The sequence below is a fragment of the Hyla sarda genome, chromosome 10 (genome assembly GCF_029499605.1).
Source record: "Hyla sarda isolate aHylSar1 chromosome 10, aHylSar1.hap1, whole genome shotgun sequence".
Classification (NCBI taxonomy): Eukaryota; Metazoa; Chordata; class Amphibia; order Anura; family Hylidae; genus Hyla; species Hyla sarda.
The window spans coordinates 5,244,757-5,270,604 of record NC_079198.1 but is presented as its reverse complement, the minus strand read 5'-3'; the positions used below and the strand labels follow the sequence as shown (position 1 = coordinate 5,270,604).

The 25,848-nt window shown below is 44.2% G+C and overlaps 1 protein-coding gene across 10 annotated transcripts in view; it reads left to right on the top strand.

The window, feature by feature from the left end:
• The first annotated feature begins 3,013 nt into the window (after positions 1 to 3,013).
• The window catches only part of HSPG2 (heparan sulfate proteoglycan 2), a 171,577-nt gene continuing 148,742 nt past the window's right edge, over positions 3,014 to 25,848 (top strand). For all 10 annotated transcript variants that reach the window (XM_056544202.1, XM_056544196.1, XM_056544195.1 and 7 more), the window contains exon 1: positions 3,014 to 3,601. In XM_056544202.1, coding sequence (XP_056400177.1) covers positions 3,539 to 3,601 — 63 coding nt within the window. In that variant the 5' untranslated portion in view covers positions 3,014 to 3,538. The remainder of the gene's footprint in view (positions 3,602 to 25,848) is intronic.

Sequence of the window (25,848 nt, the reverse complement as noted above, 5' to 3'; positions counted from 1 at the left end):
GGGGAACATGACGGGGGCATTATATTTGAGGGGAACATGACGGGGGCATTATATTTGAGGGGAACATGACGGGGGCATTATATTTGAGGGGAACATGACGGGGGCGTTATATTTGAGGGGAACATGACGGGGGCATTATATTTGAGGGGAACATGACGGGGGCATTATATTTGAGGGGAACATGACGGGGGCGTTATATTTGAGGGGAACATGACGGGGGCATTATATGTGAGGGGAAAATGACGAGGGCATTATATGTGAGGGGAACATGAAGGGGGCATTATATGTGAGGGGAACATGACGGGGGCATTATATGTGAGGGGAAAATGACGAGGGCATTATATGTGAGGGGAACATGACGGGGGCATTATATGTGAGGGGAACATGATGGGGGCATTATATGTGAGGGGAACATGACGGGGGCGTTATATTTGAGGGGAACATGACGGGGGCATTATATGTGAGGGGAACATGAGGGGGGCATTATATGTGAGGGGAACATGAAGGGGGCATTATATGTGAGGGGAACATGACGGGGCATTATATGTGAGGGGAACATGACGGGGGCGTTATATGTGAGGGGAACATGACGGGGACATTATATGTGAGGAGAACATGACGGGGGCATTATATGTGAGGGGAACATGACGAGGGCATTATATGTGAGGGGAACATGACGGGGGCATTATATGTGAGGAGAACATGACGGGGGCATTATATGTGAGGGGAACATGACGGGGGTATTATATGTGAGGGGAACATGACGGGGGCATTATATGTGAGGGGAACATGACGGGGGCATTATATGTGAGGGGAACATGACGGGGCATTATATGTGAGGGGAACATGACGGGGCATTATATGTGGGGAACATGATGGGGGCATTATATTTGAGGGGAACAATATGGGGGCATTATATGAGGGGAACATGACGGGGGCATTATATGAGGGGAACATGACGGGGCATTATATGAGGGGAACATGATGGGGCATTATATGTGAGGGGAACATGACGGGGCGTTATATGTGAGGGGAACATGATGGGGGCATTATATGTGAGGGGCACAGGACATGGGGCATTATATGTGAGGGGCACAGGACATGGGGTATTATATGTGAGGGGCACAGGACATGGAGCATTATATGTGAGGGGCACAGGACATGGGGCATTATATGTGAGGGGCACAGGACATGGGGTATTATATGTGAGGGGCACAGGACATGGGGTATTATATGTGAGGGGCACAGGACATGGGGTATTATATGTGAGGGGCACAGGACATGGGGTATTATATGTGAGGGGCACAGGACATGGAGTATTATATGTGAGGGGCACAGGACATGGGGCATTATATGTGAGGGGCACAGGACATGGGGCATTATATGTGAGGGGCACAGGACATGGAGCATTATATGTGAGGGGCACAGGACATGGGGCATTATATGTGAGGGGCACAGGACATGGGGTATTATATGTGAGGGGCACAGGACATGGAGCATTATATGTGAGGGGCACAGGACATGGAGCATTATATGTGAGGGGCACAGGACATGGGGTATTATATGTGAGGGGCACAGGACATGGGGTATTATATGTGAGGGGCACAGGACATGGAGCATTATATGTGAGGGGCACAGGACATGGAGCATTATATGTGAGGGGCACAGGACATGGGGTATTATATGTGAGGGGCACAGGACATGGGGTATTATATGTGAGGGGCACAGGACATGGGGTATTATATGTGAGGGGCACAGGACATTGGGTATTATATGTGAGGGGCACAGGACATGGGGCATTATATGTGAGGGGCACAGGACATGGGGCATTATATGTGAGGGGCACAGGACATGGGGCATTATATGTGAGGGGCACAGGACATGGGGCATTATATGTGAGGGGCACAGGACATGGGGTATTAGATGTGAGGGGCACAGGACATGGGGTATTAGATGTGAGGGGCACAGGACATGGGGTATTATATGTGAGGGGCACAGGACATTGGGTATTATATGTGAGGGGCACAGGACATTGGGTATTATATGTGAGGGGCACAGGACATGGGGCATTATATGTGAGGGGCACAGGACATGGGGTATTAGATGTGAGGGGCACAGGACATGGGGTATTATATGTGAGGGGCACAGGACATGGAGCATTATATGTGAGGGGCACAGGACATGGGGTATTATATGTGAGGGGCACAGGACATGGGGCATTATATGTGAGGGGCACAGGACATGGGGTATTAGATGTGAGGAGCACAGGACATGGGGTATTATATGTGAGGGGCACAGGACATGGGGTATTATATGTGAGGGGCACAGGACATTGGGTATTATATGTGAGGGGCACAGGACATGGGGCATTATATGTGAGGGGCACAGGACATGGGGCATTATATGTGAGGGGCACAGGACATGGGGCATTATATGTGAGGGGCACAGGACATGGGGTATTATATGTTTACAGGAACGAGATTTTGGACAGAGCCCTTGGTCTGAGCAAAACAGACAATAGAGTCCATCTTACGGGACTTTTGGGTTGACCCCGGAGCGAGCGCCCAGCTGAAAGATACCAGTGGTCTTCAACCTGCGGACCTCCAGATGTTACAAAACTACAACTCCCAGCCAACGGCTGTCCGGGCATGCTGGGAGTTGTAGTTTTGCAACATCTGGAGGTCCGCAGGTTGGAGACCACTGCTATATACCCCTGGCATATAGTGTCTTAGTTCTTCCTTGGTTTGTGTCACCTTCCCTGGCACTAGGAGAATGTCTCCCTCATAGGAAAAAATGACAAAAAGATATGAGGGAAACAGACAGTACTGCATCAGTATAAAGAGGGAGATTCATCAAAACGCGTCCAGAGGAAAAGTTTCTGAGTTGCCCATAGCAACCAATCAGATCGCTTCTTTCACTTTTGAAAAGGACTGTGAAAAATGAAAGCAGCCATCTGATTGGTTGCTATGGGCAACTGCACAACTCTTCCTCTACACTGGTTTTGATGAATCTCCCCCAAAGGGCGTATTTACATTGACCAATTAAAATGCGGACACGAGTAAAAGGTGATTTAATTGTTTGATTTTACGCACTGTTTCCCGGGATACTTAGCGCCAATTAGCAGATAGTTTAAATTCTTTAGCAAACAACTTTAGGTACGGGAAAAGTACGGTAACTTATTTGGAAGAAGACTTTGAAAAGGCTGAGAACTAACAGAAAGAGAAAAGAAAGAAAAATATAAAACAATAATAAAGGAGAACTCTACTGCATGCTGCCTTTCACTAACTACAACTCCCAGCATGCCCTGACACAACCTTTCACTGACATTCCCGGTTGGATTACAGTCAGTCAGGGTCTGGTTAGGGGACTAGTTAGTAGGCTGCTCCCATGTCTTCTCCGCCTCTATCCTGACATTCCGGCCCGGGATTAGTCAGTCAGTGTGTGTGGAGCAGGGAGGAAGTGACACCGCTCTGCTCCGTCTCCTGTGCCCTGGATGTGAGGCTTCTCTCGGACTGTGGATCTATAGCCGGAGCCCGGGATGGGACGCTGGGATGTGTGGAGCCCGGGGAGGCGGGTGCTGGCGCTGCTTCTCTTCATACAGGTGAGTGCCGGAGCGGCGGGAATTGGGAGGGAAGAGAGCGAGACGGGTGCAGGAGCAACACCTCAGGAGTGTGGGGCCTCAGTCACCCGGAGCCCCTCACCTCATAGTGTGCCCCGAATCGTGACACTGATCCCCGGGGTCTCCTCAGAGGACACTGCACCCCGGGGTCTCCTCACAGGACACTGCACCCCGGGGTCTCCTCAGAGGACACTGCACCCCGGGGTCTCCTCAGAGGACACTGCACCCCGGGGTCTCCTCACAGGACACTGCACCCCGGGGTCTCCTCACAGGACACTGCACCCCGGGGTCTCCTCACAGGACACTGCACCCCGGGGTCTCCTCACAGGACACTGCACCCCGGGGTCTCCTCACAGGACACTGCACCCCGGGGTCTCCTCACAGGACACTGCACCCCGGGGTCTCCTCACAGGACACTGCACCCCGGGGTCTCCTCACAGGACACTGCACCCCGGGGTCTCCTCACAGGACACTGCACCCCGGAGTCTCCTCACAGGACACTGCACCCCGGGGTCTCCTCACAGGACACTGCACCCCGGGGTCTCCTCACAGGACACTGCACCCCGGGGTCTCCTCACAGGACACTGCGCCCCGGGGTCTCCTCAGAGGACACTGCGCCCCGGGGTCTCCTCAGAAGACACTGCACCCCGGGGTCTCCTCAGAGGACACTGCACCCCGGGGTCTCCTCAGAGGACACTGCACCCCGGGGTCTCCTCACAGGACACTGCTCCCCGGGGTCTCCTCACAGGACACTGCACCCCGGGGTCTCCTCAGAGGACACTGCACCCCGGGGTCTCCTCAGAGGACACTGCACCCCGGGGTCTCCTCAGAGGACACTGCTCCCCGGGGTCTCCTCACAGGACACTGCACCCCGGGGTCTCCTCACAGGACACTGCACCCCGGGGTCTCCTCACAGGACACTGCACCCCGGGGTCTCCTCAGAGGACACTGCTCCCCGGGGTCTCCTCTCAGGACACTGCACCCCGGGGTCTCCTCACAGGACACTGCACCCCGGGGTCTCCTCTCAGGACACTGCACCCCGGGGTCTCCTCTCGGGACACTGCACCCCGGGGTCTCCTCACGGGACACTGCACCCCGGGGTCTCCTCACGGGACACTGCTCCCCGGGGTCTCCTCACGGGACACTGCACCCCGGGGTCTCCTCACGGGACACTGCACCCCGGGGTCTCCTCACGGGACACTGCACCCCGGGGTCTCCTCACGGGACACTGCACCCCGGGGTCTCCTCACGGGACACTGCACCCCGGGGTCTCCTCACGGGACACTGCACCCCGGGGTCTCCTCACGGGACACTGCACCCCGGGGTCTCCTCACGGGACACTGCACCCCGGGGTCTCCTCACGGGACACTGCACCCCGGGGTCTCCTCACGGGACACTGCACCCCGGGGTCTCCTCACGGGACACTGCACCCCGGGGTCTCCTCACGGGACACTGCACCCCGGGGTCTCCTCACGGGACACTGCACCCCGGGGTCTCCTCACGGGACACTGCACCCCGGGGTCTCCTCACGGGACACTGCACCCCGGGGTCTCCTCACGGGACACTGCACCCCGGGGTCTCCTCACGGGACACTGCACCCCGGGGTCTCCTCACGGGACACTGCACCCCGGGGTCTCCTCACGGGACACTGCACCCCGGGGTCTCCTCACGGGACACTGCACCCCGGGGTCTCCTCACGGGACACTGCACCCCGGGGTCTCCTCACGGGACACTGCTCCCCGGGGTCTCCTCAGGGGACACTGCTCCCCGGGGTCTCCTCAGGGGACACTGCTCCCCGGGGTCTCCTCAGGGGACACTGCTCCCCGGGGTCTCCTCAGGGGACACTGCTCCCCGGGGTCTCCTCACGGGACACTGCTCCCCGGGGTCTCCTCAGGGGACACTGCTCCCCGGGGTCTCCTCAGGGGACACTGCTCCCCGGGGTCTCCTCAGGGGACACTGCTCCCCGGGGTCTCCTCAGGGGACACTGCTCCCCGGGGTCTCCTCAGGGGACACTGCTAGATTATATAATGTATCTGGTTACTATCCTCTGTAATGTATGAGGTGTAGATTATATGATGTATCTGGTTACTATCCTCCTGTAATGTATGAGGTGTAGATTATATGATGTATCTGGTTACTATCCTCCTGTAATGTATGAGGTGTAGATTATATAATGTATCTGGTTACTATCCTCCTGTAATGTATGGGGTGTAGATTATATAATGTATCTGGTTACTATCCTCCTGTAATGTATGAGGTGTAGATTATATGATGTACCTGGTTACTATCCTCCTGTAATGTATGAGGTGTAGATTATATATGATGTATCTGGTTACTATCCTCCTGTAATGTATGAGGTGTAGATTATATATAATGTATCTGGTTACTATCCTCTGTAATGTATGAGGTGTAGATTATATGATGTATCTGGTTACTATCCTCCTGTAATGTATGGGGTGTAGATTATATAATGTATCTGGTTACTATCCTCCTGTAATGTATGAGGTGTAGATTATATATAATGTATCCGGTTACTATCCTCCTGTAATGTATGAGGTGTAGATTATATATAATGTATCTTGTAACTATCCTCCTGTAATGTATGAGGTGTAGATTATATGATGTACCTGGTTACTATCCTCCTGTAATGTATGAGGTGTAGATTATATGATGTACCTGGTTACTATCCTCCTGTAATGTATGAGGTGTAGATTATATAATGTATCTGGTTACTATCCTCCTGTAATGTATGAGGTGTAGATTATATAATGTATCTGGTTACTATCCTCCTGTAATGTATGGGGTGTAGATTATATAATGTATCTGGTTACTATCCTCCTGTAATGTATGGGGTGTAGATTATATGATGTATCTGGTTACTATCCTCCTGTAATGTATGAGGTGTAGATTATATAATGTACCTGGTTACTATCCTCCTGTAATGTATGAGGTGTAGATTATATAATGTATCTGGTTACTATCCTCCTGTAATGTATGAGGTGTAGATTATATAATGTATCTGGTTACTATCCTCCTGTAATGTATGAGGTGTAGATTATATGATGTACCTGGTTACTATCCTCCTGTAATGTATGAGGTGTAGATTATATGATGTATCTGGTTACTATCCTCCTGTAATGTATGAGGTGTAGATTATATAATGTACCTGGTTACTATCCTCCTGTAATGTATGAGGTGTAGATTATATAATGTATCTGGTTACTATCCTCCTGTAATGTATGGGGTGTAGATTATATGATGTATCTGGTTACTATCCTCCTGTAATGTATGAGGTGTAGATTATATAGTGTATCTGGTTACTATCCTCCTGTAATGTATGAGGTGTAGATTATATAATGTATCTGGTTACTATCCTCCTGTAATGTATGAGGTGTAGATTATATGATGTATCTGGTTACTATCCTCCTGTAATGTATGGGGTGTAGATTATATGATGTACCTGGTTACTATCCTCCTGTAATGTATGGGGTGTAGATTATATGATGTATCTGGTTACTATCCTCCTGTAATGTATGGGGTGTAGATTATATAATGTATCTGGTTACTATCCTCCTGTAATGTATGAGGTATAGATTATATGGTGTATCTGGTTACTATCCTCCTGTAATGTATGAGGTGTAGATTATATACTGTATCTGGTTACTATCCTCCTGTAATGTATGAGGTGTAGATTATATGATGTATCTGGTTACTATCCTCTGTAATGTATGAGGTGTAGATTATATGATGTATCTGGTTACTATCCTCCTGTAATGTATGGGGTGTAGATTATATAATGTATCTGGTTACTATCCTCCTGTAATGTATGAGGTGTAGATTATATAATGTACCTGGTTACTATCCTCCTGTAATGTATGGGGTGTAGATTATATAATGTATCTGGTTACTATCCTCCTGTAATGTATGAGGTGTAGATTATATAATGTACCTGGTTACTATCCTCCTGTAATGTATGAGGTGTAGATTATATAATGTATCTGGTTACTATCCTCCTGTAATGTATGAGGTGTAGATTATATGATGTACCTGGTTACTATCCTCCTGTAATGTATGGGGTGTAGATTATATGGTGTATCTGGTTACTATCCTCCTGTAATGTATGAGGTGTAGATTATATGATGTATCTGGTTACTATCCTCCTGTAATGTATGAGGTGTAGATTATATAATGTATCTGGTTACTATCCTCCTGTAATGTATGGGGTGTAGATTATATGATGTAGCTGGTTACTATCCTCCTGTAATGTATGAGGTGTAGATTATATGATGTATCTGGTTACTATCCTCCTGTAATGTATGGGGTGTAGATTATATACTGTATCTGGTTACTATCCTCCTGTAATGTATGGGGTGTAGATTATATACTGTATCTGGTTACTATCCTCCTGTAATGTATGAGGTGTAGATTATATGGTGTATCTGGTTACTATCCTCCTGTAATGTATGAGGTGTAGATTATATAATGTACCTGGTTACTATCCTCCTGTAATGTATGAGGTGTAGATTATATGATGTATCTGGTTACTATCCTCCTGTAATGTATGAGGTGTAGATTATATGATGTATCTGGTTACTATCCTCCTGTAATGTATGAGGTGTAGATTATATGGTGTATCTGGTTACTATCCTCCTGTAATGTATGAGGTGTAGATTATATGATGTATCTGGTTACTATCCTCCTGTAATGTATGAGGTGTAGATTATATGATGTATCTGGTTACTATCCTCCTGTAATGTATGAGGTGTAGATTATATAGTGTATCTGGTTACTATCCTCCTGTAATGTATGAGGTGTAGATTATATGATGTATCTGGTTACTATCCTCCTGTAATGTATGAGGTGTAGATTATATATAATGTATCTGGTTACTATCCTCCTGTAATGTATGAGGTGTAGATTATATATAATGTATCTGGTTACTATCCTCCTGTAATGTATGAGGTGTAGATTATATGATGTATCTGGTTACTATCCTCCTGTAATGTATGAGGTGTAGATTATATGATGTATCTGGTTACTATCCTCCTGTAATGTATGAGGTGTAGATTATATAATGTATCTGGTTACTATCCTCCTGTAATGTATGAGGTGTAGATTATATGATGTATCTGGTTACTATCCTCCTGTAATGTATGAGGTGTAGATTATATAATGTATCTGGTTACTATCCTCCTGTAATGTATGAGGTGTAGATTATATAATGTATCTGGTTACTATCCTCTGTAATGTATGAGGTGTAGATTATATAATGTACCTGGTTACTATCCTCCTGTAATGTATGGGGTGTAGATTATATAATGTATCTGGTTACTATCCCCCTGTAATGTATGGGGTGTAGATTATATAATGTATCTGGTTACTATCCTCCTGTAATGTATGAGGTGTAGATTATATGATGTATCTGGTTACTATCCTCCTGTAATGTATGAGGTGTAGATTATATAATGTACCTGGTTACTATCCTCCTGTAATGTATGAGGTGTAGATTATATGATGTATCTGGTTACTATCCTCCTGTAATGTATGAGGTGTAGATTATATGGTGTATCTGGTTACTATCCTCCTGTAATGTATGAGGTGTAGATTATATGGTGTACCTGGTTACTATCCTCCTGTAATGTATGAGGTGTAGATTATATAATGTATCTGGTTACTATCCTCCTGTAATGTATGGGGTGTAGATTATATAATGTACCTGGTTACTATCCTCCTGTAATGTATGAGGTGTAGATTATATGATGTATCTGGTTACTATCCTCCTGTAATGTATGAGGTGTAGATTATATGGTGTATCTGGTTACTATCCTCCTGTAATGTATGAGGTGTAGATTATATGGTGTACCTGGTTACTATCCTCCTGTAATGTATGAGGTGTAGATTATATGATGTATCTGGTTACTATCCTCCTGTAATGTATGGGGTGTAGATTATATAATGTATCTGGTTACTATCCTCCTGTAATGTATGGGGTGTAGATTATATGGTGTATCTGGTTACTATCCCCCTGTAATGTATGAGGTGTAGATTATATAATGTATCTGGTTACTATCCTCCTGTAATGTATGGGGTGTAGATTATATACTGTATCTGGTTACTATCCTCCTGTAATGTATGGGGTGTAGATTATATACTGTATCTGGTTACTATCCTCCTGTAATGTATGGGGTGTAGATTATATACTGTATCTGGTTACTATCCTCCTGTAATGTATGGGGTGTAGATTATATACTGTATCTGGTTACTATCCTCCTGTAATGTATGGGGTGTAGATTATATACTGTATCTGGTTACTATCCTCCTGTAATGTATGGGGTGTAGATTATATACTGTATCTGGTTACTATCCTCCTGTAATGTATGGGGTGTAGATTATATACTGTATCTGGTTACTATCCTCCTGTAATGTATGGGGTGTAGATTATATACTGTATCTGGTTACTATCCTCCTGTAATGTATGGGGTGTAGATTATATACTGTATCTGGTTACTATCCTCCTGTAATGTATGGGGTGTAGATTATATAATGTATCTGGTTACTATCCTCTGTAATGTATGAGGTGTAGATTATATACTGTATCTGGTTACTATCCTCCTGTAATGTATGAGGTGTAGATTATATACTGTATCTGGTTACTATCCTCCTGTAATGTATGGGGTGTAGATTATATGATGTATCTGGTTACTATCCTCCTGTAATGTATGAGGTGTAGATTATATGATGTATCTGGTTACTATCCTCCTGTAATGTATGAGGTGTAGATTATATACTGTATCTGGTTACTATCCTATTACCTAGGGTGACCACATTTCCTAACTGCCATTCAGGGACACTTACTTTCACACGTGCATTTCGTCAAATTTATACAGCTGTGATAGTGGCAGGACCCCCGCGATCAGGCATCTTATCACCTATCCTTTGGACAGGGGATAAGATGTTTAAGCGCCGGAGTACCCCTTTAAAGGACATGTCCGGTGCTCACTTTTCTTATTGTATCAGTTCCGGGCTGAAAAAAAAAAATAAATAAATAAAAAAGCTTTCTCTTACCTGCCTATGCTCACCCGGTGCTCCGGTACAGGCGTTCGGTCCCCGGGCTGTATTCTTCTTACTTCCTGTTAGCCCGGCACGTCACACGGAGCTTCAGCCTATCACTGGCCGAGGCGGGACATCGCTGCGGCCAGTGATAGGTTGAAGCTCTCTGTGACGTGCCGGGCTAACAGGAAGTAAGAAGAATACAGTCCGGGGACCGAACACCTGTACTGAAGCACTGGGGGAGCGTAGGCAGGTAAGAGAAAGCTTAATTTTTTTTCAGCCCGGAACGGATACAATAAGAAAAGTGAGCACTGGACATCTCTTTTAACAGGAATGATGTTGCCAGCCTGTCACCTGAGATTAGGAGAATGCTTCTACACTGACAGCAACCACGATCATTACTACGACAGACTATAAATGATTACAGTGCATTTATATCCAGTGATTCCCCTATATGCCTAAATAATGCAACCGCTATTATTACCATGACAAGCCATATATGTTCCTATAGGCAGGTACCTGCATCCTAATGGCTCCCTAAACTATCCCAAGGACACCATATGGTAGGACATCTATAATTAATTATTTATATACCACTCTGCATGCCCACCTCTAGATAACCTGGCACTCCCACTGTTTTACCCATCTATCTATTTACCCACAGATATTGCCCTATTCTTAATGTGGGGACATCATCCTGTGGGTAAATGCCCTGTGCCCTCACATACTAGGTAAATAATACCTTATCTATTTCCCCTGTTACTATACCAACCCAACCTATGATAGTGTAATAATATTATGTTCCTCCCTGTTAGGCTTACCTCTACCAGCCTACAACAATACAAACTAAAATCATATTAAACCACTGTATCCGTGCAAGTATCGCCTCTGCACCTACACATTTGCCGTACCAATCTAAGGTAGGCTTTAAATATTATTCAAAATCTCAAACAATGTGTATAAAACAACACTCTATATACAGAATCTCTATTTAATTTCAGGTCGGTATTTATCTATATACAAGAGGGAACACAAGCCCTTGGACCATTACCCACATAACTTCATCTGGGCCTTTATTATCTAAGCACATCAGAATATCTATCTATACCTCTATGTCGTATCACGATCATACTACTATTCAGTGAGATAGGTGACGGGAGAAACTATACTCCTGCTCTCCAGACACTTGTCCCTGAAGAGTTGCGACGCTTGAAATTGTGCCGCAACGAAACGCGTTGGAAATATGTGGTTCTAATTTGTGCTATATCTGTATGCAATCATTGTACCAATTTGATGTGCTTACAGTTGTATACTCACCGAATAATTCAGCTGAGGTCCACAAAGCGGCTGATTTTTTGCTGGTGACGCGCTATACGTACTGCACCCGGTGCCTCCATTCCCTCCAGAACCAGGGAGAGATAGGAGGTTCCTGTTGCAGGTTGGTGTTCTCTAGGAAGGCCTCCCTGCAGTAACAGGTAGGGGGTCCAATGCGACTAGTAGGGCCAGTATAACTTTACTCTAGCAAACTATCCTCAAAATAGGACAAGCTAGGTTTGTGAAGAATTTTACAAACCTTGCATTGTACCTTCTATTGCTTAAATGTGTGAATTTTTTGTGCCTATATAACAAATGTACACCAATAAAAGTATGTTTTTAGTATCCTAATGTTTTTTCCTATTGCCATGACAAGCCATATAAGTAATAACAGTGCAGTTACATCCAGTGATGACGTTCGGATGCATTTACAGATAAATGTGCAGCTAGCACTGTGGGTTAGAAGAAAGACAATTAGGGGCAGTCCAGGGACAGTGGGACATCACCAAAAAATTGGGGACAGTTGGGAGGTATGGCCTAAGGGCTTGCATCATAATTCTTTCATGCACTACAGGTATATGTTGGCAGATGGTCAAAATGTGATCATGATGTATACATGCGTGTACTGGCACAGTCCCTGTTGACTTAAATGCCCCACAAGTCCTCAACTAGTGAGTACTATATTTATTTCCTGCATGTGTACTTGTATTTTTCAGAACTGAAAAGCGCAGAACAGCGGAAACTGACCCAAATGTACTGACTAGTTGATTATGTTTGGGCAATTAAAGCCAATACGCATGTATGAGTATGTATACCCCATGATCACATTGGGGGGAGATTTATCAAAACCCCTGCAGAGGAAAAGTGGTGCAGTTGCCCATAGCAACCAATCAGGGCCTTTGAAACAAAAAGGATCTGATTGGTTGCTATGGGCAACTGCACCATTCTTTCTCTGTAGGGGTTTTGATAAATCTCCCCCACTGTGACTGTCATCTGACGTATACATGTATTATAGGGTGAAGTTGTGATGTCAGTAGGTCCAAAAACACAGAAAACCAGGACGATTTCTTCCTTTACTGATGCTCTCCTGCACCTCACTAAACTCTTACCAGATCCAGGAGTCACAAATCTGAGGAGAATCCAGGAGATCCACTGTCTGCTGCTTCTCCCAGACTACAGACAGGTTGATGTTTCCGATTCTTCAGTGTCTGCTCCCCCGTGACCTCCGCGGGCACTAACTATGCTCCGACACGCAACGACTCCCGTGCGATCTGCTGCTCCCCTCACCCATCATCTGAGGCGGCAGAGTACGGAGCTATGTAAGGGTTCACATCACGTTTTTCAATTACGGTTCCCGCATATGTTTTCTATCAAAAAACGTATGGGAAAAAAACGGATGGAACAGTATGGGAAAAAGTAAACCGTATGCGTTTTTAAACAGTATACTGTTTTTTAAAGTGCATACAGTTGCGTCAGTTTTTATAGAAAAAAAAACCATAAGTTTTTGAAAATTTTGTCCATTTTTAATGGGAGGGGCTTGGGTGGGGACTTTAGGATTGAAATGCGCATGTGCAAAGTAAAAACGTATACGTTTTTCCCGTATGGACCGTATACATGTGCGTTTCCCATTGACGTCCATGTTAAAAAAAAAAAAAACGTATGCTGTTGCAGTACGGTTTTTAAACCGGAGTCAAAACCGTGGTTGACCACGATTTTGTCTCCAGTTTAAAAACCGTACTGCAACCACATAAGTTTTTTTTAACATGGACGTCAATGGGAAACGCACATGTATACGGTTCCATATGGGAAAAACCTATACGTTTTTACTTTGCTCATGCGCATTTGAATCCTAAAGTCCCCACCCAAGACCCCTCCCATTAAAAATGGACAAAATTTTCAAAAACGTATGGGTTTTTTTTTTCTATAAAAACTGACGGAACTGTATGCACTTTTAAAAACAGTATACAGTTTAAAAACGCATACGGTTTACTTTTTCCCATACTGTTCCATCCGTTTTTTTCCCATACGGTTTTTGATAGAAAACGTATGCGGGAACCGTAGTTGAAAAACGGTAAAAAAAACGCAAAAAAACGTATCCGACCGTATCCGAAACCGTATGCATAGAGAATGCATTGTAAACCGTATTCCAAATGTTGTGTACGGTTGCATCCGTTTTGCCTCGGATACGGTTTTGCCGATTTTTCAACCGTAGGCAAAAACGCTGTCGACCACGTTTTTGCCTCCGGTTGGAAAACCGTATGCGAACCGTATGCGCTTCTTTTAACATTGTTGTCTATGAGAACCGTACAGAGAATTTCAGAATACGGTTGCACACGGTTTTTCTAATCCGTTTTTGGAGTTGACATATGCGCAGATTGGAATTTCAATAGAACAATAATAACTTTATTAAATTGCTTGAAAACTAATTCCAACAAAATAGCAAAACCGTTGGCAAAAACTGATACAAACAGATAGAACCGTACGGGGAAAAACCGTATACGTTTTAATTTGGAGTCATACGGTTGCATACAGTTTTTGCCATACGTTTTTTAAGCGGAAAACCGTATACGGTAACCGTATTTGAAAAACGTGGTGTGAACCCAGCCTAATCTAGATCATTGTTCCCCAATCAAGGTGTCTCCAGCTGTTGCAAAACTACAACTCCCAGCATGCCCGGACAGCCAACGGCTGTCCGGGCATGCTGGGAGTTGTAGTTTTGCAACAGCTAGAGGCACCCTGGTTGGGGAAACAATGATCTAGAGCACAGCAGGGAGCTTACACCTAGTTTGGAGCAGGCCATAGGCAGGGGAAGGGAAGAGCACCTCAACTGAGGGACAGTGCGCTGCTGAGCAAAAAGTGAGGCCCAAGGCAGAACTCCTGGGTCAGCGGGCAGACCACAAAATGCGCGACGGTCCTGAAGAATACATAGAGAGGTATAATTATAAATTATAGTGCTTCTACCCTGACAACAGTCATAGATTAATTAAATGTTAAAGGGGTACTCCGGTGAAAACCTTTTTTCTTTTAAATCAACTGGTGGCAGAAAGTTAAACATATTTGTAAATTACTCCTATTAAACAATCTTAATCCTTTCAGTACTTATTAGCTGCTGAATGCTACAGAGGACATTCCTTTCTTTTTGGAACACTGATGACATCACGAGCACAGTGCTCTCTGCTGACATCTCTGCCCATTTTAGCAACCATGCATAGCAGATGTATCCTAAGGGCAGTATGGTGGCTCAGTGGTTAGCACTGCTGCCTTGCAGTGCTGGGGACTTGGGTTCAAATCCCACTAAGGACAACAATAAATTAAGCATTATTATTATTATTATTATTATAATAACGTCAGCAGAGAGAACTGTGCTCGTGATGTCATCAGAGAGCATTCCAAAAAGAAAAGAATTTCCTCTGTAGTATTCAGCAGCTAATAAGTACAGGAAGGATTAAGATTTTTTAATAGGAGTCATTTACAAATATGTTTAACTTTCTGCCACCAGTTGATTTAAAAGAAAAAAGGTTTTCACCGGAGTACCCCTTTAACTACCTGGTGCCAGGCATATTCCCAGTCTCAGGCAATGAAAGTTCATCCAGCCAGCGCCGCTCTCCTCTTCTCTGCTATGAGGTAAGTGATGTCAGGGCCATAGTGCAGTGGATTTGCCCTTGGCGCACGGCGCATTTCTTACATTACCTCCATGCGGCTGTTGCTGTTTTAAAGTGGCAGCGCCCGCCCCGATGGCCCCAAAGGAATGTAAACCTGAGGAGGTGTATTGTGCGTGACTGACTGTACAGAGAACATTGCATAGTGACAGCCAGTGGCAAGTGTCAAGTCCTGCTGCCAGCGGGGGCCCCCCTAGAGGTCTGGGCCCCTTACTAGGGTACTGGTACCCCCCCTGATGGCGGCCCTGCAGCACAGCAACGGTCAGCGGACGGCGGCTCACGGGCTCAGATCATTCCGGGACACTGCATTGTCCCGGAATGAGGGTGACTGGGACCCGGGACAGACTCTCCAAATGCGGGACTGTCCCAGGCAAACCGGGACACGTGGTCACCCTACCTGTAATGTATGAGGTGTAGATTATGGCCCAGATTTATCAAACTGTGTGAGAATAAAAGTGGAGGGATTTTCCCATTTTCCCACAGCAACCAATCACAGCTCAGGTTTCACTTTACCACAGCTGCATAGCTGAGCTGTGATTGGTTGCTATGGGAAAATCTCTCCACTTTTATTCTCACACAGTTTGATTAATCTGGGCCTATATAATGTATCTGGTTACTATCCTCCTGTAATGTATGGGGTGTAGATTATATGATGTATCTGGTTACTATCCTCCTGTAATGTATGGGGTGTAGATTATATAATGTATCTGGTTACTATCCCCCTGTAATGTATGAGGTGTAGATTATATGGTGTATCTGGTTACTATCCTCCTGTAATGTATTAGGTGTAGATTATATAATGTATCTGGTTACTATCCTCCTGTAATGTATGAGGTGTAGATTATATAATGTATCTGGTTACTATCCTCCTGTAATGTATGGGGTGTAGATTATATAATGTATCTGGTTACTATCCTCCTGTAATGTATGAGGTGTAGATTATATGATGTATCTGGTTACTATCCTCCTGTAATGTATGAGGTGTAGATTATATAATGTATCTGGTTACTATCCTCCTGTAATGTATGAGGTGTAGATTATATGGTGTATCTGGTTACTATCCTCCTGTAATGTATGGGGTGTAGATTATATAATGTATCTGGTTACTATCCTCCTGTAATGTATGAGGTGTAGATTATATGGTGTACCTGGTTACTATCCTCCTGTAATGTATGAGGTGTAGATTATATATGATGTATCTGGTTACTATCCTCCTGTAATGTATGAGGTGTAGATTATATAATGTATCTGGTTACTATCCTCCTGTAATGTATGAGGTGTAGATTATATGATGTATCTGGTTACTATCCTCCTGTAATGTATGAGGTGTAGATTATATACTGTACCTGGTTACTATCCTCCTGTAATGTATGAGGTGTAGATTATATACTGTATCTGGTTACTATCCTCCTGTAATGTATGGGGTGTAGATTATATAATGTATCTGGTTACTATCCTCCTGTAATGTATGAGGTGTAGATTATATAATGTATCTGGTTACTATCCTCCTGTAATGTATGGGGTGTAGATTATATAATGTATCTGGTTACTATCCTCCTGTAATGTATGAGGTGTAGATTATATACTGTATCTGGTTACTATCCTCCTGTAATGTATGAGGTGTAGATTATATACTGTATCTGGTTACTATCCTCCTGTAATGTATGGGGTGTAGATTATATAATGTATCTGGTTACTATCCTCCTGTAATGTATGAGGTGTAGATTATATAATGTATCTGGTTACTATCCTCCTGTAATGTATGAGGTGTAGATTATATGGTGTACCTGGTTACTATCCTCCTGTAATGTATGGGGTGTAGATTATATGGTGTATCTGGTTACTATCCTCCTGTAATGTATGAGGTGTAGATTATATGATGTACCTGGTTACTATCCTCCTGTAATGTATGAGGTGTAGATTATATAATGTACCTGGTTACTATCCTCCTGTAATGTATGAGGTGTAGATTATATAATGTACCTGGTTACTATCCTCTGTAATGTATGAGGTGTAGATTATATGATGTATCTGGTTACTATCCTCCTGTAATGTATGAGGTGTAGATTATATAATGTATCTGGTTACTATCCTCCTGTAATGTATGAGGTGTAGATTATATACTGTATCTGGTTACTATCCTCCTGTAATGTATGAGGTGTAGATTATATACTGTATCTGGTTACTATCCTCCTGTAATGTATGGGGTGTAGATTATATGATGTATCTGGTTACTATCCTCCTGTAATGTATGAGGTGTAGATTATATAATGTATCTGGTTACTATCCTCCTGTAATGTATGGGGTGTAGATTATATAATGTATCTGGTTACTATCCTCCTGTAATGTATGGGGTGTAGATTATATAATGTATCTGGTTACTATCCTCCTGTAATGTATTAGGTGTAGATTATATGGTGTACCTGGTTACTATCCTCCTGTAATGTATGAGGTGTAGATTATATAATGTATCTGGTTACTATCCTCCTGTAATGTATGGGGTGTAGATTATATAATGTATCTGGTTACTATCCTCCTGTAATGTATGAGGTGTAGATTATATAATGTATCTGGTTACTATCCTCCTGTAATGTATGAGGTGTAGATTATATGATGTATCTGGTTACTATCCTCCTGTAATGTATGAGGTGTAGATTATATGATGTATCTGGTTACTATCCTCCTGTAATGTATGAGGTGTAGATTATATGATGTATCTGGTTACTATCCTCCTGTAATGTATGAGGTGTAGATTATATAATGTATCTGGTTACTATCCTCCTGTAATGTATGAGGTGTAGATTATATAATGTATCTGGTTACTATCCTCTGTAATGTATGAGGTGTAGATTATATGATGTACCTGGTTACTATCCTCCTGTAATGTATGGGGTGTAGATTATATGATGTATCTGGTTACTATCCTCCTGTAATGTATGGGGTGTAGATTATATAATGTATCTGGTTACTATCCTCCTGTAATGTATGAGGTGTAGATTATATATAATGTATCTGGTTACTATCCTCTGTAATGTATGGGGTGTAGATTATATAATGTACCTGGTTACTATCCTCTGTAATGTATGGGGTGTAGATTATATGATGTATCTGGTTACTATCCTCCTGTAATGTATGAGGTGTAGATTATATAATGTATCTGGTTACTATCCTCCTGTAATGTATGGGGTGTAGATTATATGATGTATCTGGTTACTATCCTCCTGTAATGTATGAGGTGTAGATTATATATAATGTATCTGGTTACTATCCTCCTGTAATGTATGGGGTGTAGATTATATGATGTATCTGGTTACTATCCTCCTGTAATGTATGGGGTGTAGATTATATAATGTACCTGGTTACTATCCTCTGTAATGTATGGGGTGTAGATTATATAATGTACCTGGTTACTATCCTCTATAATGTATGGGGTGTAGATTATATGATGTATCTGGTTACTATCCTCCTGTAATGTATGGGGTGTAGATTATATAATGTACCTGGTTACTATCCTCTGTAATGTATGGGGTGTAGATTATATAATGTATCTGGTTACTATCCTCTGTAATGTATGGGGTGTAGATTATATAATGTACCTGGTTACTATCCTCCTGTAATGTATGGGGTGTAGATTATATAATGTATCTGGTTACTATCCTCCTGTAATGTATGGGGTGTAGATTATATGATGTATCTGGTTACTATCCTCTGTAATGTATGGGGTGTAGATTATATGATGTATCTGGTTACTATCCTCCTGTAATGTATGAGGTGTAGATTATATAATGTACCTGGTTACTATCCTCTGTAATGTATGGGGTGTAGATTATATAATGTATCTGGTTACTATCCTCCTGTAATGTATGGGGTGTAGATTATATGATGCATCTGGTTACTATCCTCTGTAATGTATGGGGTGTAGATTATATGATGTACCTGGTTACTATCCTCCTGTAATGTATGAGGTGTAGATTATATGGTGTATCTGGTTACTATCCTCCTGTAATGTATGAGGTGTAGATTATATGATGTACCTGGTTACTATCCTCCTGTAATGTATGGGGTGTAGATTATATAATGTATCTGGTTACTATCCTCCTGTAATGTATGAGGTGTAGATTATATGATGTATCTGGTTACTATCCTCCTGTAATGTATGAGGTGTAGATTATATAATGTATCTGGTTACTATCCTCCTGTAATGTATGAGGTGTAGATTATATGATGTATCTGGTTACTATCCTCCTGTAATGTATGAGGTGTAGATTATATAATGTATCTGGTTACTATCCTCCTGTAATGTATGAGGTGTAGATTATATAATGTATCTGGTTACTATCCTCCTGTAATGTATGAGGTGTAGATTATATAATGTATCTGGTTACTATCCTCCTGTAATGTATGGGGTGTAGATTATATAATGTATCTGGTTACTATCCTCCTGTAATGTATGGGGTGTAGATTATATACTGTATCTGGTTACTATCCTCCTGTAATGTATGAGGTGTAGATTATATAATGTATCTGGTTACTATCCTCCTGTAATGTATGGGGTGTAGATTATATGGTGTATCTGGTTACTATCCTCCTGTAATGTATGAGGTGTAGATTATATAATGTATCTGGTTACTATCCTCCTGTAATGTATGAGGTGTAGATTATATAATGTATCTGGTTACTATCCTCCTGTAATGTATGGGGTGTAGATTATATAATGTATCTGGTTACTATCCTCCTGTAATGTATGAGGTGTAGATTATATGGTGTACCTGGTTACTATCCTCCTGTAATGTATGGGGTGTAGATTATATGGTGTATCTGGTTACTATCCTCCTGTAATGTATGAGGTGTAGATTATATGATGTACCTGGTTACTATCCTCCTGTAATGTATGAGGTGTAGATTATATAATGTACCTGGTTACTATCCTCCTGTAATGTATGAGGTGTAGATTATATAATGTACCTGGTTACTATCCTCTGTAATGTATGAGGTGTAGATTATATGATGTATCTGGTTACTATCCTCCTGTAATGTATGGGGTGTAGATTATATAATGTATCTGGTTACTATCCTCCTGTAATGTATGGGGTGTAGATTATATAATGTATCTGGTTACTATCCTCCTGTAATGTATGAGGTGTAGATTATATAATGTATCTGGTTACTATCCTCCTGTAATGTATGAGGTGTAGATTATATGATGTATCTGGTTACTATCCTCCTGTAATGTATGAGGTGTAGATTATATGATGTATCTGGTTACTATCCTCCTGTAATGTATGGGGTGTAGATTATATAATGTACCTGGTTACTATCCCCCTGTAATGTATGAGGTGTAGATTATATGGTGTATCTGGTTACTATCCTCCTGTAATGTATGAGGTGTAGATTATATAATGTATCTGGTTACTATCCCCCTGTAATGTATGAGGTGTAGATTATATGGTGTATCTGGTTACTATCCTCCTGTAATGTAGATTATATGATGTATCTGGTTACTATCCTCCTGTAATGTATGGGGTGTAGTTTGTAGGGTGTACCTGGTACCAAAGTGATGGGGGAGGTGGACTTAGGTCGCTCATGTGACGGACAGGTCCTCTTGTTTTCTGGATGTAGTATAAATAGTGGTGCACTGCGGGGGGCCGGTGCCGGTTGTTCAGGGCTCTGGTGCCTTCATGTCTTCACATTCTTTGCTCCTTCTCCTCTTCCGCTCCAACAGTAACACTGTAGCTGTCCTGGGGGAATCTTTAAGATTTTGAATAGGGTTAGGGGCCTGATCGGAGCCCCCTCTCATTATTAGACTGTGATCATTACAAGGCCCTGTCATTTATAATCGGTTTGGCCCGTCAGGTTGGCCTCCCCTGGCCCTGGCCCGTCGGGTTGGCCTCCCCTGGCCCTGGCCCGTCGGGTTGGCCTCACCTGGCCCTGGCCCGTCGGGTTGGCCTCCCCGGGCCCTGGCCCTGGCCCGTCGGGTTGGCCTCCCCTGGCCCGTCGGGTTGGCCTCCCCTGGCCCGTTGGGACTTCCTTGTCCTGAAAGACTGTGGAGAAGTTTGGCTTTGATGTATGTGTCTACACATGTGCTGTGAACCAGCCGGGCACTATCACGTCTTTGCTGTGGCCCTGCCCGGTCTTCAGTACTGTTCCGTCACCTTGTGTAAATTTAGGTTTATTCCTGTCTCAAAGTAAAAATAGCCGCCTGTGCATTCCATCCAGCCGGAGGGTATATATAGAGGAGGCGGCCATGTTGTTACTCTTGTCAGGTCTCTGTTATTGTGTCAGTGCCCCAGCAGCTGCAGGATGTCCTGTCACCTCAGTAATGTCCACTCACCTGTCACTTATCATTGACCATTACTAGGTAAAGGTGTCGCTCACAGCAAATACTCTGCAACCGGTAATAATATGAAGTGCTCCTGACTCTGCCCCCATCTTACCTTGTAATATTTTTTCAGAGGTCGACTGTGGGCCCTGTGTAGTATTAATACTGAGGTCGGCAGTGGGCCCTGTGTAGTATTAATACTGAGGTCGGCAGTGGGCCCTGTGTAGTATTAATACTAAGGTTGGAAATGGGCCCTGTGTAGTATTAATACTGAGGTCGGCAGTGGGCCCTGTGTAGTATTAATACTAAGGTTGGAAATGGGCCCTGTGTAGTATTAATACTGAGGTCGGCAGTGGGCCCTGTGTAGTATTAATACTAAGGTTGGCAGTGGGCCCTGTGTAGTATTAATACTGAGGTTGGCAGTGGGCCCTGTGTAGTATTAATACTGAGGTCGGCAGTGGGCCCTGTGTAGTATTAATACTAAGGTTGTCAATGGGCCCTGTGTAGTATTAATACTAAGGTCTGCAGTGGGCCGTGTGTTTATTAATATTGAGGTTGGCAGTGGGCCCTGTGTAGTATTAACACTGAGGTCAGTGGTGGGCCCTGTGTAGTATTAATACTGAGGTCAGTGGTGGGCCCTGTGTAGTATTAATTCTGAGGTCGGCAGTGGGCCCTGTGTAGTATTAATACTGAGGTTGGCAGTGGGCCCTGTGTAGTATGAATACTGAGGTCAGTGGTGGGCCCTGTGTAGTATTAATACTGAGGTCGGCAGTGGGCCCTGTGTAGTATTAATACTGAGGTCAGTGGTGGGCCCTGTGTAGTATTAATACTGAGGTCAGTGGTGGGCCCTGTGTAGTATTAATTCTGAGGTCGGCAGTGGGCCCTGTGTAGTATTAATACTGAGGTTGGCAGTGGGCCCTGTGTAGTATGAATACTGAGGTCAGTGGTGGGCCCTGTGTAGTATTAATACTGAGGTCAGTGGTGGGCCCTGTGTAGTATTAATACTGAGGTCAGTGGTGGGCCCTGTGTAGTATTAATACTGAGGTCAGTGGTGGGCCCTGTGTACTATTAATACTGAGGTCGGCAGTGGGCCCTGTGTAGTATTAATACTGAGGTGAGTGGTGGGCCCTGTGTAGTATTAATACTGAGGTGAGTGGTGGGCCCTGTGTAGTATTAATACTGAGGTCAGTGGTGGGCCCTGTGTAGTATTAATACTGAGGTTGGCAGTGGGCCCTGTGTAGTAATAATACTGAGGTCAGTGGTGGGCCCTGTGTAGTATTAATACTGAGGTCAGTGGTGGGCCCTGTGTAGTATTAATACTGAGGTCAGTGGTGGGCCCTGTGTAGTATTACTACTGAGGTCGGCAGTGGGCCCTGTGTAGTATTAATACTGAGGTCGGCAGTGGGCCCTGTGTAGTATTAATACTGAGGTTGGCAGTGGATCCTGTGTAGTATTAATACTGAGGTCAGTGGTGGGCCCTGTGTAGTATTAATACTGAGGTCGGCAGTGGGCCCTGTGTAGTATTAATACTGAGGTTGCAGTGGGCCTTGTGTAGTATTAATACTGAGGTCAGTGGTGGGCCCTGTGTAGTATTAATACTGAGGTCAGTGGTGGGCCCTGTGTAGTATTAATACTGAGGTCGGCAGTGGGCCCTGTGTAGTATTAATACTGAGGTCAGTGGTGGGCCCTGTGTAGTATTAATACTGAGGTCAGTGGTGGGCCTTGTGTAGTATTAATACTGAGGTCAGTGGTGGGCCCTGTGTAGTATTAATACTGAGGTCAGTGGTGGGCCCTGTGTAGTATTAATACTGAGGTCAGTGGTGGGCCCTGTGTAGTATTAATACTGAGGTCAGTGGTGGGCCCTGTGTAGTATTAATACTGAGGTGAGTGGTGGGCCATGTGTAGTATTAATACTGAGGTGAGTGGTGGGCCCTGTGTAGTATTAATACTGAGGTCAGTGGTGGGCCATGTGTAGTATTAATACTGAGGTCAGTGGTGGGCCCTGTGTAGTATTAATACTGAGGTGAGTGGTGGGCCCTGTGTAGTATTAATACTGAGGTGAGTGGTGGGCCCTGTGTAGTATTAATACTGAGGTCAGTGGTGGGCCCTGTGTAGTATTAATATATTTCCCCCATATAATCTACTGATCTGTGTGACAGCTGTGTCAGAAAGAACAGAGAGCTCGGTGTGAGTGTCAAGAATAAGAGAGCGCAGAGACTGCAGTGTGAGTCTCCATACGTTGCGCAGCCTCTGCCCGAGCTGCTATGGTCAGTATTGCAGTAGAGGCCGTTGTTCTATTACCACCTCCTCCGTCCTGATACTCAAGTCTGCGCTTCTTCCAACTTTGTTAAAGGGGAAAGAATATGGTGGGAAATGAGTCACATGGCAGAAAAACCCCAGCAGGCGGTTGTCTAATACAGAATGTAATGGAGTCTGGTTACGCTATTTTTACGGCACCGCACCGGTTTATTATCTGCAGTGATACATTGAACCGAGGGCCTCCATCTTCTGAGGTGTCAGGTGAACTTGTGAGACCCCACAGCTGAGGAGCTAGAATCTCTATTTAACAAGTAAATGGAGTAAGTTCGCATGAAGGGGGGGGGGGGGGTGATTATAGGCAAATACCGCCCCCCTTCCCATATTCTCCGCTGTGTAAGCTTTACATTGCAGAGTATTGTACACAGCAGGGACGGGTGTGCGCTGCAGGTTTTCATTGTATATTGTAGATTTGTGTGATCTAAAGCTCAGTGTGGAGCCCATTATCTTCTGCAATGCATCTGGAAAGTCTTCAGACCCTTTCACTTTTTCCCCATTTTGTTAGGTTGCGCCCTTCTGCTAAAATCAACCAGTATCAGTTTTTTACCCATTATTGTGCCCTCAATACCCCATAATGACAAAGTGAGAACAGAGTGTTAGAAATGTTTGCAAATTTATAAAAAAAATTAAAACTAAAATCTCACAGGGACATAAGTATACATACCCTTTACTCAGGACTTAGAAACCTCGTTGGCAGTGATTCTAGTCCCTAGTGTTCTTGAGGATGAGGCCACAAGGTTGACAAACCTAAATTTGGAGATTTTCAGCCATTGTTCTCTGAAGATCCTCTCCAGTTGTCAGGTTGGATGGGGACCATCAGTAGAAGCCATTTTCAGGTCTCCTCAGAGATGTTCCATTGGGTTCGGGCTCTGGCTGGGCCACTCAAGGACATTCTCAGAGTTGTCCCTAAGTCGCTTCTGTGTTGTTTTGGCCGTGTGCTTAGGATGCATTGTCGTGATGTTTTATTAAAACCTAATTATCTCTGTTCTTTGCTCCATTCAGCTTTCTCTTAACTCAGACCAGTCTCTCTGTCCCCTCAGCATGATGCTGTCCCCACCATGATCACTGTAGGGATGGTATTGGGCAGGTGATGGGCAGTGCCTGGTTTCCTCCAGACATGATGCTGCCCCCACCATGATCACTGTAGAGATGGTATTGGGCAGGTGATGGGCAGTACCTGGTTTCCTCCAGACATGATGCTGCCCCCACCATGATCACTGTAGGGATGGTATTGGGCAGGTGATGGGCAGTACCTGGTTTCCCCCAGACATAATGCTGCGCCCACCATGATCACTGTAGGGATGGTATTGGGCAGGTGATGGGCAGTGCCTGGTTTCCTCCAGACATGATGCTGCCCCCACCATGATCACTGTAGAGATGGTATTGGGCAGGTGATGGGCAGTACCTGGTTTCCTCCAGACATGATGCTGCCCCCACCATGATCACTGTAGGGATGGTATTGGGCAGGTGATGGGCAGTACCTGGTTTCCCCCAGACATAATGCTGCGCCCACCATGATCACTGTAGGGATGGTATTGGGCAGGTGATGGGCAGTGCCTGGTTTCCCCCAG